At 30.4% G+C, this 16,173-nt stretch overlaps 1 protein-coding gene and 1 long non-coding RNA gene across 4 annotated transcripts; one reads left to right on the forward strand and one right to left on the reverse strand.

The window, feature by feature from the left end:
• Positions 1-468: 468 nt before the first annotated feature.
• Positions 469-13,824, reverse strand: LOC129947714 (uncharacterized). 3 transcript variants are annotated; one of them, XM_056058377.1, is made up of 2 exons: positions 13,732-13,824; positions 469-1,140 (listed from the first exon to the last, which is right to left on the reverse strand). In XM_056058377.1, exon 2 carries the CDS (start codon positions 1,131-1,133, stop codon positions 777-779), a length of 357 nt encoding a protein of 118 aa, XP_055914352.1. In that variant the 5' UTR covers positions 1,134-1,140; positions 13,732-13,824; the 3' UTR covers positions 469-776. The 3 variants fall into 3 exon arrangements, with proteins under 3 accessions (XP_055914352.1, XP_055914351.1, XP_055914353.1); XM_056058376.1 differs by lacking the exon at positions 13,732-13,824 and adding an exon at positions 13,425-13,662; XM_056058378.1 differs by lacking the exon at positions 13,732-13,824 and adding an exon at positions 1,326-1,568.
• On the forward strand, positions 12,328-12,924 carry LOC129947716 (uncharacterized). Its single transcript, XR_008781749.1, has 2 exons — positions 12,328-12,485; positions 12,611-12,924. It is a non-coding gene; the product is annotated as an uncharacterized LOC129947716 (long non-coding RNA).
• Positions 13,825-16,173: the final 2,349 nt, after the last annotated feature.

Genomic DNA, 16,173 nt, shown 5'->3' on the forward strand with positions numbered 1-16,173 from the left:
AAAATAATTTTTCAACAAAAATGAGCTATGACGAATTATATCTTGAAAAATGTTGCTTCTATGTAAAACACATTTTTTAAAGAACAGCAAATAACTCCACAAATTTATCTTTTGCTTTCAGGTAAAAATAAAATTAACGTCTTAGAGATCTTTTATCGGAAAATGATTGCTTTCTTTTCTTACACCTAAGGGAGCAAGGAGATTAGACCAACAAATATTTTGTATATATTTTTTTTGGTCACCAAAAAACATCAATATTTCGTATTATTATCAATTATTATTATGTGTGTACTGCCACATTCAGAGTCTTTAAGATTTTTAATTTATTAGCTTCATACATTATTTAAAAAGTTTTGAAGTTTGAATTTTAAAAAGAAGTAAAACAGCTTAAACCACTTAGTAATATGCTCTGAAAACACTTTATTCTGAGTTGTTATTTCAGTAAGTAATAAGTAAACAAAAAAAGAATTGTCATTCAGTATAAACTTAACACAAAAACAATTTATTTACAAAATCAATCAAGAAACTTAATAAAATAAAGAAAAAACGTAAATAAATATCATTTGAATTTCTAACCTAAATTTAACACTTAATCTAGTTTTATTTTTTAAATACGATTAAATTCGTTTTTATGATAACGTTTGGCCCGAATCAATGAGACAAATATTAGTATCTACGAAACTCATTCATTGGGCCATATTTTGTTTATAAACTAGGACTGCAAAGTTTTATTATATAAATTCTTTTATTGGCACTTTTATTGTGTGTTGATTTTTCTACCTTCTCCTAACCCAACCGGCATTTTTGAAAATTTTATAAATCATATCGCGAGGAATTTTCTCAGCTTCTCTATCAAATACTGGCATTTCCTTGTCAGTTAGCCATGATTCTTTTGCCAATGCTGCAGCTACTCGAGGATTCTTGTAGAAATTATTTGTCAATTCTGGAGGAAGTTGGGCTTCTCTTATGGCATTTTCAACAACGGATTTATGAGCCAAATCCGGTTGAATGTGAATATGGCGTTGAGATGGATATGCTGATGGTTGATATTGAAGTGGTTGTAATTGATGGAAATATAATTGGGCTGTTGAAAATCCTATTGCAAAGGTTAGGAAAACAATTGTTGACTTCATTTTGTTTCTGAAAGTAAAAAAGATACAAAACATTTTTTAATTTAATGTGATTTTGAAAGATTCTAAGTAGTAAAAGCAGAAATGAACATAAACACAACACATCTTTACTCATGGGTTTATTTATTCAAAAGTTGCATCGTTTTTCATCGTTTTGTTTTCCAATATATTTATGTAAATTATTGGTAATCTTACAGACACACTTTTGGGTCAATGTCAACTGAACCATATACTCCAATACCGATCTTGAACCAAAGATCTTTTTCTACCCAAAAGGTACCCAAGTAGACCGGATTGTATCGTAACCTAACAGAGTGCTACTTCAACTGCAGTTATTTCATTCTCTTCCCAAAAGCTCATCAACTATTACAACATTTTTTTGGTTTTATGGTAAGCCACAAACTGATGCAAGCCCGTAAGTGCAACCGAATGAATAATAATAAAGAAAATATAAAAAAAACAATAAATTTTATTGTTCCAAATGTATGGCGTATGCGTAATAATTTTTGATTCGCAATACAAAATTCGCATAGTGCCTACTATAGTAGTTTTATAGTTTAAACAAAAGCCTTTTTGGCGCCATATCAATGCGTCGATCTTTAATAAAAAGTAAAACACATGTCAGAGGCAATAAAGATACAAATCTACGATACGGTATGTGAGGTAGGTGTAGGAGTCAGTTATAACCTAAGACCAGCACAGCGGCATTGCATGTATTACAAGACGTTTGCCCGAAAAACTTATCAACTGTAATGTATCACCATAAGTCGTGATCTGAAAGCGTAAACAAAATAAATTGTTGTGGGCGATTAAAAGTGACAGTTTAATGAATTCAAAATCGCACTTGTGCCAGAGTTGCCATCTGATTGTATGAACATGGCAAGATTGCCGTCTGCCAGAAAATAACGTTTACTTTAATAAAATAAGAAAATAAATAGTTGATAGGTTTTCAATAGATTTCTTGTTATAAAAATATAATTTGTAGTTTTAAATTCACTCAAATAGAAAAAAATCAATGATCTTTTGATAACTATTGATTTTGCGTTTTAGTTTAAGTTTTTATAAATTCATATTATTAATTGTTTTAGAAATTTGTAAATTAATATTTTTAAGGAAAACAGAATTAAACAACAAATTTAAAGGTTGAAAAGCTTCTACAATAATTTTAGGCATTGTCACAGAGCATGAAGAGATTTGTTCACTAAAGGATCCGTTCATTTGTTCTCTAGAGAGGACAACAAAGTGTTGAAAATAGAGGCCTAGAAATTCTTGTAGTATCGGACAAATAGCTATGAAATGGTAAATATCGTCACGCTCATTTCTGTTGCAATAATTGCAAATGATGGGTAGATCTGACTGATGCGGAATATAATTTAAGTCCAATATTTCAACCCTTGCTCTGAAAATAGTACCTATAGCTCTCGCAAAAAGCCTTTTATTAAAATAATTTTTCGCATTAGTATTTAAGAAGTGGCTTAGATTTCTATACATTTCTCTTGTTGACGAAACATTCCAAAAGATATCTTGTCAGTTATCTATGTTTAACTCAGTGAGTTCAAGAGATTATTATTATGCAACCAGGCAAGTTAAGTCCATTCCTTAAATGGCGATGCTTCTTTTCACAAAAGAACCTTCGTAAAAGATATGTGCAGCAAAACCAAGTCATCCGCGTAATGAAGTACTTTTATACAAATATTAGAAAAACAAACTCCACTGGGTAAGTTATCTGAAATATCCAAACTGTAGCATGAGTTTTACATACAAAATTTTCGTAGATATTTAGAAATTTTCTAGATATACCAAGTGAGGCCATTTTGTAAATGAGAGCTTGTCGATTGACGGTATCTAATGCAGCTTTTAAGTCGATAAAGCAAGCATACAACTTATAACTTACAAATTATGGCCAACCGTGGAAAAGCCCTCACGAAAACCAACTTGAAACAATTCTTAAGCGATTGTTTGATTCTACCCAACTGATAAGTCTTTTGTATAAGATTCTAGCAAATACTTTTCTAATGGAATTCGATATTGAAATACCTCTGTAATTCTCCTTTCTTAAATATTAAAAATATAGCAGCTTTATTAAAACTTGAGGGAACGCAAGCGGAATCCTACAAGTTTCAATAAAAAGAAAGAAAATATTGCTTGTATTTCAAAGAGGTTTTTAAGAAATTCAACGGGAATGCCATCCTGGGGACTTATTGTTTTTCATAATAAAAAGAGAATGAGAGAGATTGATAAGAACGATGAAAGTGAAATACCAATCGTAAGACTTAAAGAAATAAAAAGTATGTGTTTACATCAACTATCAAATAAAAAATCAACAGGTTACGATCTAATTACTGTTCAGGTTATGAAAGAAATGCCATTGAAAGCCTTTATAAAACTCCAATATATAATAAATGCAGGCCTTATAAGCACCGGTATGTCCCGCACCATTGGAAAATTGCTGAAGTAATTGCATACCAAAGCAAGGTAAGCCACCTACAGAAGTGACGGCTTACAGAAAAAAATATAACTTATACCAATTATGGCAAAAGTTTTTGAAAAACTGCTTTTGAAGAGACTTAGCAAAATCATCAGTTTGGCTTTAGAAATAAACATTCCAGGATAGACCAAGTTTATAGAATATCGGATGTAATAGAAAAAGCATTAGAAGAAAAACAAGTATGTTTAGCTATTTTCTTAGATACAAACTGCAAAGGAATCTTCCCAGGCAGTACTTTGAAATATTAAAATCGTACATCTCAGACCGATTGTTTAGAGTATGGTACGACCAAGAATACTCGGAATTGAAGAAAATAGAAGCCGGTGCACCACAAGGAAGTGTTCTAGGTCCTACCCTGTATTTACTATACACAAGGGATATTCCAGTTGGAAATCACACCATAATGGCTACTTTTGCAGATGATACCGCAATTTTGGTACCCGACAAATGTGTCTCTAAGACAGCAATAAAACTACAAAATGCCGTGGACACAGTGAGAGCTTAGACTGAAAAATGGCTTATCAAAGTCAATTAAACAAAATCTTTACATATTAACTTTACAAATAAAAAGATAGACAATATTCCAATATTCATTAATAATCAAGCTGTACCTTACGCCAATACGGCCAAATACCTTGGAATGACTTTGGATGCAAAGTTTAAGTGGAAAGAGCACATCAAAAAGGAAAAATTAGAACTAAACTTGAAATTTAGAAAAATGTAGTGGTTACTTGGTAACAACTCTGATTTATCAATCCAAATCCAAAACAAAATAATGCTGTACTAAAGCCTGTTTGAACCTATGGAATCCAATTATGGGGCTGTACAAACAACAAATACCGAAATCATCCAAAAATTCCAAAAATTCCAAAACAAAGTCCTTCGTGGAATAGTTAATGCACCTTGGTACATAAGAAATACCGATCTACATCGTGACCTACAAATAGAAATGGTTACAGAAGTTGTTAAAAAATACGCTGTATCGCACAAACAGAGACTACAAAGTCATACTAATTCTGACATGGAATCCGTCGTGAATATAAGAAACCATGTTCGGAGATTAAGAAGAACCAAGCCTCATGAGCGTATGGTCTAAAAAAACATGGGAAAGTATAAAAAGTTTAAACTTAACCCAAAGTGATTGCATAAAGTTAAGAAAGAAAAATCGGAAGTCGATCCTTCAAGATTGATCCTGATGAAGAGGTTGTTTTAGTGGTTAAGAGTCCCACACTACATGGTGCCGAATACTGCCAAGAGCCTTCTGAAGATTTCCTCCTGTTCCAGTTCATCAAGGACTATTACAGAATCAAGTAAATCACCAGCTGTCTCTGGGCAAGCATAATGAAACGAGTGCAAGTCATCTTGACAAGTCAACAAGGATCGGAAATGAGATCAGTTGTGCTATAATAAACAACAAAATTGTTTCATTTATTTGTCAATATGCTCCCATTTACATTGCACAAATATTGAAACCATAAAAACCGAACTGGTAACATTTTTTTTCACGTATAGTATTTGTATATTTCACGATTTTGTATTGCTCAGTACAGCAGCAAATATTATTCACAAATATCTGAATGAAAGTATAAATAAAATTGAACATTTTATTTCAACATAAGTAAGTACCTTCTTGTCTTCTTAAACATTAAATATTGCCAGCGGCGGCGTGATGATAGTTTGATATTAAAGATCTTACTATAATCTGTATAAAATGATTTATTATTTTTACTTCTTTTAACTTTATAGCTTACAATATTTATGATTGTTTTGATTTTGTTAAACATCTTTTTATCTATGTTTAACATTTGGAAGCAAATACTTATATATAATAAAAAGGTGCCTTACCTATGTCAAAAATTAGTTAAGTGAGTAAAAGATCAATGATCAATTTTAAGATAAAGAGCTAATGATTGTTCATTATGTACATTTAAATTTAATTTAGATTAAATAAAACTTTTGAACTTGAAAAACAAAAATAAATCAAGTTAATAATTATATAATTGTGAAATGAGTCAGTTTTAAACATAGTCTAGTCTAGCGTAAATAAGTGCCTATTATGTTTGGCCTACACAATTGTGTTAAAATTTATTGTGGTCTTTTCATACTCAAACGTTGTATATCTTATGTTCAATTAATTTATGCGGGTTTAAAGATGAGTGTGGGTAGAAACTATGTGATTTTTTGTTTTGTTAATATGAAATGCATTCCATTAAATATTTTTTGTTTGAAAATCAGTAGTTTATCCGCATTCGTCACACTGACTATTGTTATAAAAGTCACAAACACTGCGTCATTTATGACTGCATCAAATTCACGAATTTAAGTTTTGATCACTTCTTTAAGTGGTAAGAAGGCCAACTAAAATGTTTTAAAAAGAACCGCAAGCTAATAAAGTTTTAATAGAAGGTAAGCTTGGGTACTCAAGAGTTAAACTTTGTTTGCACAAATATAAATCATAACCATGTTTATTTGGAACAAAACATGGGGTTTTATACTTGAGACATTGAATAGAATAACGCCAAATTGTTAGTTACAGAATTTGAGAAAATGTTCAATCAAGTTAAGAGATTTAGTAGATGTAAAAACCATTAAAAGTATTTTCTGATATATGTTATTATGATGTGCTCAAAAGGTAGATGATCTTCTTTTAGATATATTCTGTCAACAAACTATTTTTCTTTTTACCCTGGTTTATATATCTTTTAAAACAATAAAGTTATAACGTTTTCTAAAATAGCTTAGGTTTAGTTCGTAAGTTTTTTTTACATTTTTGCAAAAGGTAAAACAAGGATGATAGTAGGCTGAAATGATGTTGGTAAAATATCTCAAGTTGATTTTACACGTTCAATATTAATAAAAAAAAAGAGGCTGGGATGCGACCCACACTGATAACTTCCCATCCTGTCTGTCGATTTGTCTTGCTTAAAAGTTTGTCTATATGTATTTTTACCAAATTTGTGCTCTATTTTTTGTAGATTTTATTTTTTATGAAAAAAACGGACTGTTGGATTTTTATATAAAAATTACTGAATATTGAAAACAATATTTTCTGTGAAATAAGATAAGTTTGATGCAAATATATTTAATTTTTGAAAAGCTATTTGAGCCGAAAGTAAATTTTTACCAAGTTTTAGTAGGTATTGTTTTTTTTAGAGTTTTATTTTTTGTAAAAAAACTGTCAATTCGAATTTTTAAAATTTATAAAAAAAACCGTTATATTGATTTTTTTCAAAAAATATATCTGTTTGGTATTACGTTACAATATATTTTATAAAATTTAATTCAAGTCTCTAACGTTTTTGGTTCGTAAGATATTTAGGGTTAACCAAAACCCACGCAATTTTCTTGAGAGCCCTTTCTGCATCTTTCTGCCTTATTATCTGTATAACAAAATTTATTTGAAGTTGATATCTCTTCTGGTTGTTGAGCTATGGACGACGAAAAAAACGTCGCGAACGTACGGACGTACGGACGTACGGACGTACGGACATACGGACGTACGGACGTACAAACGTACGTACACACGCACGCACAGACATCTCTCTAAAAATCTTTTATTTCGACTCTAGGGACCTTGAAACGTCGAGAAATGTCAAAATTTTTAATTTGACAAATCGGACCCATTACAATAACTTCCTATGGGAAGTTAATAAAAACAGCTTGTGTCAATTTAAGATATTTGACCACAAAACTTTTTCTGCATCTACTTTACTTTTTTCTTATATTGACTAAAGATGTTTTACCATCAAAAAGAATACAAAAAAGAGGTTTTAATGCGACCCACAATGATAACTTCCCATTCCGTCTGTCGATTTGTCTACTATTTGCGTACTATTTTTTGTAGATTTTATTTTTTATGAAAAAACGGACAATTGGATTTTTATATAAAAATTACTGAATATCGAAAACAATATTTTCTGTGAAATAAAACAAGTTTAAAGCCAATATTTTTAATTTTTGAAAAGCTATTCGAGTTGAAAGTAAATTTTTACCAAGTTTTAGTATTGTTTTTTTTTTTAGATTTTTATTTTTTGTAAAAAAAGTGTCAATTCGATTTTTTTCAAAATTTTATCGAATATAGAAAACAATATTTCTTATAAGATAAAATTAGTTTGAAGCTAATATTTCAAATTTTTAAAAAGATATTTGAGTCGAAAATCAATATTTACCATCTTCTGTTAATTTTGTTTATGTTTTTAATTTTTGGTACAAAAACTGTCGATTCGATTCTTTCAAAATTTTACTGAATGTTGAAAACAATATTTTTTATAAGATAAAATTAGTTTGAAGCCAATAGCTACAATTTTTGAAAATATATTTGAGTCAAAAATCAATTTTTACCAACTTTTATACATTTTTTTTTAGGTTTTTATTTTTTGTAAAAAAACTGTCGATTTGATTTTTCTCAAATTTTGCCCTAATGTTGAAAACAATATTTCTTATAAGTAAAAATTAATAAGAAGCTCTTATCTCAAATTTTTGAAAAGATATTTGAGTCAAAAATCATTTCTTACCAACTTTTGTTAATTTTTTGTCGGTTTTTAATTTTTTGTAAAAAAAACTGTCAATTCGATTTTTTTCAAAATTTTACTGAATGTTGACAACAATATTTTTGAAAGAAAAAAGTAAATTAAAGTCAATATCTCAAAGTTTTAAAAACATATTTGAATCGAAAATCAATTTTTACCAACTTTTATTCATTTTTTTTAGGGTTTTATTTTTTGTAAGAAAAACTATCAATTCGATTTTTTTCAAAATTTTTCAGAATGTTGAAAACAATATTTCTTATTAGATAAAATGAGTTTGAAGCCTTAATCGAAAGTTTTTGAAAAGATTTTTGAGTCGATATTCAATTTTTACTAACTTTGAGTAATTTTTTTTTCAGATTTTTATTTTTTATAAAAAAAACTGTCAATTTCTCAAAATTTTATGAGATATCAAAAACATTATTCTTCGTTGCACAAAATTGTTTTGAGGATGAAATCATATTCAAGTCGTTAAATTTTGGAGGTGACACATTTTTTTCAGTTTTTTCGATTTATAAAAAAAAACCGTTTAATGGAATTTTTCCAAAAAATATACTTGTTTGGTATCACATTACAGTTTATTATATAAAACTTAATTCAAGTCTCTAGCGTTAATGGTTCGTAAGATATTTAGGGTTAACCAAAAAAACCACCCACGCAATTGTCTTGAGAGCCCTTTCTGCATCTTTCTGCCTTATTATCTGTGTAACAAAACTTATTTGAATTCGATATCTTTTCTGGTTCTTGAGCTATGGAGGACGAAAAAACGTCGCGAACGTACGTACACACGCACGCACAGACATCTTTCTAAAAATCTTTTATTTCGACTCTAGGGACCTTGAAACGTAGAGAAATGTCAAAATTTTCAATTTGTCAAATCAGACCCATTACAATAGCGTCCTATGGGAAGTTAAAAACACAATTACAGTTAAATGGACCTAAGAACATGTAAAAGTTGAAAAGTTGTTTTGGTAAAAGCACTTAAATCAAAAAAAAATTAATTGGGTGGCCTAGTGACTGACAACTCTCAACCATTCCTGTGTGAGAGTACTGTTGTCAGGGATGGAAGGACCTTCAGTTTTAAGCCGAATCCGGACGGCAAATTTAAGAAAGCACTTTTCTCGACAAGAATTACTCTTGGAGAATCAATTCCTCACAAGAAAAAAAACTTTAGGTGGCATAGGCATAGTCCGTTTTTTCATAAAAAAAATAAAAATACAAATTTGGTAAAAATTGATGTTCGGTTCTTGATATCTCTCAAATTAATTTCATTCATCCAATTTGTTAAATTTCAGGAAAAACTACTAAAATTAGTATCTAAAAGTTTGTTTTCGGCTAAAAATCTATTTAACAAAACTAAATTTTCAACCTACACTATTTCTTTATATAAAAAAGAGGCTGGGATGCGACCCACACTGATAACTTCTCATCCCGTCTGTCGATTTGTCTTGCTTAAAAGTTTGTCTATATGTACTCGTATCAATTTTTACCAATTTTGCGTACTATTTTTTGTAGATTTTATTTTTTATGAAAAAACGGACTGTTGGATTTTTATATAAATAAAAATTACTGAATATCGAAAACAATATTTTCTGTGAAATAAAATCAGTTTGAAGCAAATATTTTTGAGTTTTGAAAAGCTATTTCAGTCAATTCGATTTTTTAAAAATTTTACCAAATGTTGAAAACAATATTTCTTATAAGATAAAATTAGTTTGAAGCCAATAATTCAAATTTTTGAAAAGACATTTGAGTCGAAAATTAAGTTTTATTAACTTTTGGTAAATGTTTTTTAGGTTTTTAAAAATTTTATACAAAAACTGTTAATTCGTATTTTTTTTCAAAATTTTACTGTATGTTGACAACAATATTTTTTTAAAGATAAAAGTAAATTAAAGCCAATATCTCAATTTATTATCTGTGCTGCTATGGTAAAAAAACCACCCACGCAATTTTCTTGAGAGCCCTTTCTGCATCTTTCTGCCTTATTATCGGTATAAAAAAATGTATTTGAAGTCGATATCTCTTCTGGTTCTTGAGCTATGGACAACGAAAAAACGTCACGAACGTACGGACGTACAAACGTACGTACACACGCACGCACAGACATCTTTCTAAAAATCTTTTATTTCTACACTAGGGACCTTGAAACGTCGAGAAATGTCAAAATTTTCAATTTGACAAATCGGACCCATTACAATAACTTCCTATGGGAAGTTAAAAATATTGTTGGTAATTTTAAAATGTTTAAGAATAATTATATTGACAACTTTTTAAAACCTACAAACTTTCAAGCAAGACAAATTGACAGGCGGGATGAGAAGTTATCAGTGTGGGTCGAATCGCAGCCTTTTTTTTTCGAAGAACTAATGAACCGATTTCAATACATTTCTTTTTATAATTTAATATTTTTTTCTGAACAAGCTCTGATACTGTTTCAATCAAAAGTGTCACTATTTTTATTTTTGAGTTTTTAAAAAATATAAAAACATATTTCCTTCGAAATTTGAAATAATGCATACCAAAAATATTTTTAAACTAAATTTAAAAAAATGTATATAGACAAAATGAATTTAAAAAAAATGGCTTTTAAGATGTTCAAATACAAATTTAAAAAAACAAATGGCGTTTAAAATTTTGAAAACAAACTTTTAAAACATACAATACAGGCAACATTTTTAAAAGGGCTCTTTGGATAGATGAGCAAGTTTGTATTTAAAAAAAAATTGCAAGTTAAAAATCCGCTCTCAGAAATATTATAAAAATACACTTAAGGGCTTTTATATTTTAAACACAATATGATGTTTTTTTAACCGTCCAAAACTATGTTTTCACAAATTTGTTCGTATTAATATCACATGTAATATTCTTACACACAAATAAATAATGCAAATCCAAATTACATTATTTCCAATATACTTTTGTAACGAATTCTTCTTATACTTTTTGCTAAGTTGTACATCTCTGAGATCTCAGAAATATAAACAAAATTAATTAAAATCTATAAAAAAAGACCAAAATGAATGAGGCAACAATTACCAAAAACTAAACAAAATGCTGTAGTACCCGAGGCATGATGGTTAGTGCGTTGGACTGTCATGCCAGAGGTCTTGCGTTCGATCCCTGCCTATGCCATTTTAAGTCTTTTCACGGGTACTGCCTCTTGCGAGGAATTGACAAATTCTCCAAGAGTAACTCTTGTCATGAAAAAGTGCTTTCTCAAATTAGCCGTTCGGAATCGGCATATAAACTGTAGGTCCCCTCCATTCCTGACAACATTACTCGCACACAGGAATGGTTGAGAGTTGTAAGTCACTAGGCCCTGGTTCTTAATGGACTGTTGCGCCACCCAATTTATTTATTTTAAACAAAATGCTTATTTTATCCTGCCTCTAATTTTACAATCAAATCCAAGTGCTTTATCTTTTTCTTAACCTGTCTTTAACTTTGTTATCCCTTTTTTTATTCTTAAGATAACTTTATTTACTTACATCATTTTTGTTTGTAAAAAATATGATATCAATTTGTTGTTTGCTTTAAATTAATTAACTTTTTTTCAAACAAAATATTCTTTCAATTCAATAAAACAAAGAAATCTAGAATCGGTTACAATTTGGTAATAAACCATAAAAATCATTATAAGTTGAAAAACTTGAAATTTATCCAATAATTTTGGAATTCAAATAACCTATGGAAAGTCGATTAAATATTAAAATTATGTGAATTTAAAAGTAAAATACTTTTATAATTTAGTTTCAATAATTTTGAACAATTAAGGCATAGATAAATATTATGAGAGATGATTTTGAAAGTATGTATTTATTTAAAAAAAATTTAAATTTCTTCTTTGGAAAATCAAAACTCCAAGCAATTTGTTCTTGTTTTTATTTTTTGTATTTCAGTTTTAATAAGGAGTTTAAAAATTGTGTATAAGGACATGAATTCTATCGAAAACGAAGTATTTATTTTTATTTAATGCTTGGTTATGTATCTATACCGGTTTTAAGTATCTGAGGCTTTTTACTGAAATATAATTAAAGATTAAGTTACAAAAAAAAGTAATACTATGTCGAACTTTAAAATAAAATATTCTTATCAGTTAACGACTCTACAACATACGAGTTACGGACCCGTATTTTTAAAGAAAAAATAGTTATAATATGTCATTTTAGCTTTAGTTTAGGAAAACAACACCATGGAAAAAGAACTTTCCGAACTCAAACTAAAGGCAGTTGCCTACCGTTCCATTTCAGTCCGGAATATTTGAATTCCGTTGTGTAGTTTTCCTAAACTCGTAATCTAAAATAATTAATTTTAACTATGTTTTCATTATAAATACGGGTAACGAAGTTTACACACATTTTTCGAATTGATTTTTTAATTTGTTTATTAAATTTCCATTTTCGTTATGTTATGAACCAAATATGATCGACTATTACATTATTTTTTTCTTTTTATTTCCCTAGATCCAATTGACCGTGGCACAATATTTCAACGTGAATAGGTGTGTCAAGTCAGAAAGGTCTGACAAACTCCATGACCTTGGATTGATTATAAAATAAGTTTATTTTTATTGATTTTTATTTCCTGATTTATAAAAAAAATGTTTATTAATATTTTTTCTATTGTTTGTTTTAATTAATTTAAAAAAATCTTGTAATAAATCAGTTTGCGCAGACAAATGATTTCAAAATAAGTCCCAGTCACTGAATACTTTTACATTAATTATGTGACCCGCGATCAGTCATTGATTTGCATAAATAAATAAATTCGACTTTGATCTGTGTCTTTTTATCTTTTCTATATTTTTAAAAGTAAAATCGAGCGTCTATCACTTATACTGCGGGTAAATACGATACCGCAAAAAAAAATCACAATATTAATCATTAGTTGGTAATTTTGCCAGCAACATCGAAGGTCACCCACATTATGCAAATAAACTTTGGAATTCACTTCCACTTAAAGTCACTCATTTAAGCATTCAAAACAAAGACTCATTCACAATTGCAAAAAGTTTAGTAAAATGTAAAAAAGAAGTTAAATTACACAATCCGATATACGATAACGTGTTTTGTTGTATCTTCAAAAAACACAATATACAAAAGTATCTTTCAGATACAAAGCGACATAAGTACATAGTATTTGCAGAAAAATCGTGATGGTAATTGCTAATTTTGCACGCTTTTCAATTTCAACTTAATCAACAACTCAATATCAGTGTCACTATCAGTGAGATTTTTTGTGTTGGTTTGCATCTTCACTAAAATAAAAATCACTTACACTGGATTATAATCACAGGTTTAAGGTTTGTTTGATCAGACGAGTTATTAATTTAAATATTTTTTTTTTATCCACGATTCTATTCGGTAATAGAAAAATTAAGAAGACAATTTACAAAAAAAGGAATAATGTTTTAAAAAAATAAAAATGTACGTTATCCACTAACTCCTTGGACACGATCGCGTTTATTAAGCAACTGGCATTCTGAACGATAGACGACGATCTTTTATGGTGAATTCGTATAGTGATTGCGCTTAAAAATATTTTATTTGAAACTTTTCAACCGTAGTACTAACACCTAACCTACCTGCCTAGTTGAGTTTCGGTGTGGTGCAAGTAGTCTGTAGTCACTCTGTAGACTGGCAATAGTCTCCACAACTACTGTTATGTTAAAGCCAAAGTCACTCTCTGAAATCGATGTAAAACAATAACCCAACAATAACAACATTGAAAAGTCTGCGGTCGATGCAATTAACTTCTTTGTTGTGTCAAGTTGGTGAATTTCACCATAAAACCTAGAGCGAAAAAGAGAGGAGCTAGAGTTTAGTATGATGTTTTCTTATGAAAAATGCTGTAATTTGGTTTTACAAGAAAGAAAGTGGAAAGTTTTAGGTTACTTTAAGGAAGCTTTAAAGTGTTTTTAAAATTCTATAAAGTTAGTTGCATCAGAAGTTTCGATTGTTGTTGCGTCAATGATTAGACAGTTGATTATGTAGTGTCAACCTGGAAGAGTTGTGTTTAAGGGATGAAGCTCATTTGAGGGTATAGCTTCGTCAATAAGGAATGGGATTGGTTGCTTTTGGATCACATTTTCCGAATTCAACAATTTGGTTTGGATTACGACGCTCGCTGTCAGTGACATTTTGTAGGCTCTTTAGAGGAAGCTAATCTCTTTGCTAGGCAGTTCGCTGCCAATTTAACGCTTCTAGAGAGTGTTGACTCCTCCTGGACTTGAGCGAGTTAGTGATTCTATGGGACCAATATTTTTTCGAACTCGTAGTGTGGCAAGAGTTCTTAAAGATATCAACATTCATAAATCCGCTGGTCCGGAAGGTATCCCTTCTATTGTTCTGAAGAGGTGTTCTTCAACGCTGGCAAAACTCTGCGTAAGATTTTTCATCTGTCCTACTCCTCAGGTCTCTTTCCGAGAGGATGGAAAGTAGCATTTGTTCAGCCTATTCCCAAAAAAGGCAAATCTTCCTCACCCTCAAATTACCGACTGATTGCACTTACATACGTCTCTTCTTTCCAAGGTCATGGAAACGTTGGTTAATAATCAGCTCAAGAAATATCTTGAAGATCGAAAGTTTCTTAATGACCGTGAGTATGGCTTTCGAATTAATAGATCAACATGGTTCATCTGACCGAACAGTAGTGCAAATCTTTACATCGTTTTGGAGAAAGTAAGAGTTTTGCATTTGATATTTCAAAAGCATTTGATAGGTTTTGGCATTAAGCTCTCTTATCGAAAATGTGTGCTTTCGGTTTTCATGCATCTCTTCTTCATTGGATTAGTAATTACCTTTCGGATAGTTCTATACAAGTATTGGATGGATTCAAGTCTGAAAACCTTAAAATAAATGCTGTTGTGCCCCAGAGCTCTGTTATATCTCCAAGATTCCTTCTCATTTTTATTTGTGATCTCCTGTCTGCAACTTCTAACCCAATACATTGTTTAGCTTTTCATATTCGTTTCAGAATCACATCCCACTTCTTCGGATGTGGAACTGCAATGACAAAATATGATAAGCTCATTAAATACCGACCTAAACAGAATTGTACAATGGGGAATAAGAAACCTTGTAGCATTTAATGCTTCGAATACCTACCCAATGTTTCCTCTTTGCCATTATCCATTAATGGCACTTGGATCAATGAGACTGAACATCTTAATATTCTCGGTATGTGTGTCACCAACCACCTCTTGTGGAACGATCACATACGCGATGTTGCCAAAAATTCCGCAAGCTGTTTGGGCTTCCTTAGGAGATGCAAGAACTATTTCACCCCTTCTGATCTGGCTGTTATCTACAAGACTTAAATACATCCAAAGCTTGAGTATAACTCCGATATCTGGGCTGGTGCTCCTACAACTTATTTAAGCCTCTTGGATAGTATTGAACGCAGAGCATTTAAATTGATAGGTGATAATATCATCATCATAAGTTCATTTAATTCGTTGGAACATCGTCGTAAGATTTCTTGTCTCACCCTTTTTTACCGTTATTTTAACAATGTATGCTTCAGTGAAATAGCCAGCTGCATTCCTCCCCTTAAACAGTTCAACCGTAATATTCGCGCATTTTGGAATGCTCATCAGTATACCCTCGAGTCCAACTTCGGTCGTACTTTCCAATAGAGAGATTTGTCCTTTAGCCGTACTACGCGAATTTGGAATACATTACCTCACTCTATTTTTTAGTTATTGCAATATTGAATTCAAAACCAATGTGCACAGACATGTCCTTTCAAACCCTCTCTCCTCTTCCTGGTGCTCACACTGTGTCTCTGCATAATAAGGGTAGTATTATTCCCTTGAGAGTGCGCTTATTATACAAACAAAATTAGTAAAACAGACGAAATAAATGACAGTCAATTTGACGGATGGTCTTTCAAGTAAATAGTTGCTAACGATTGTTTAGTTTCAGAAGTCCCTATTAAAAGATCGATAAATATAACTTACAAGAAAATTTGACATCATTATTTTCACAATTCACGTCTTTAAAGAAGATTTCACTAACCCACTTAC

Source organism: Eupeodes corollae, chromosome 2 (assembly GCF_945859685.1).
Source record: "Eupeodes corollae chromosome 2, idEupCoro1.1, whole genome shotgun sequence".
Lineage (NCBI taxonomy): Eukaryota > Metazoa > Arthropoda > Insecta > Diptera > Syrphidae > Eupeodes > Eupeodes corollae.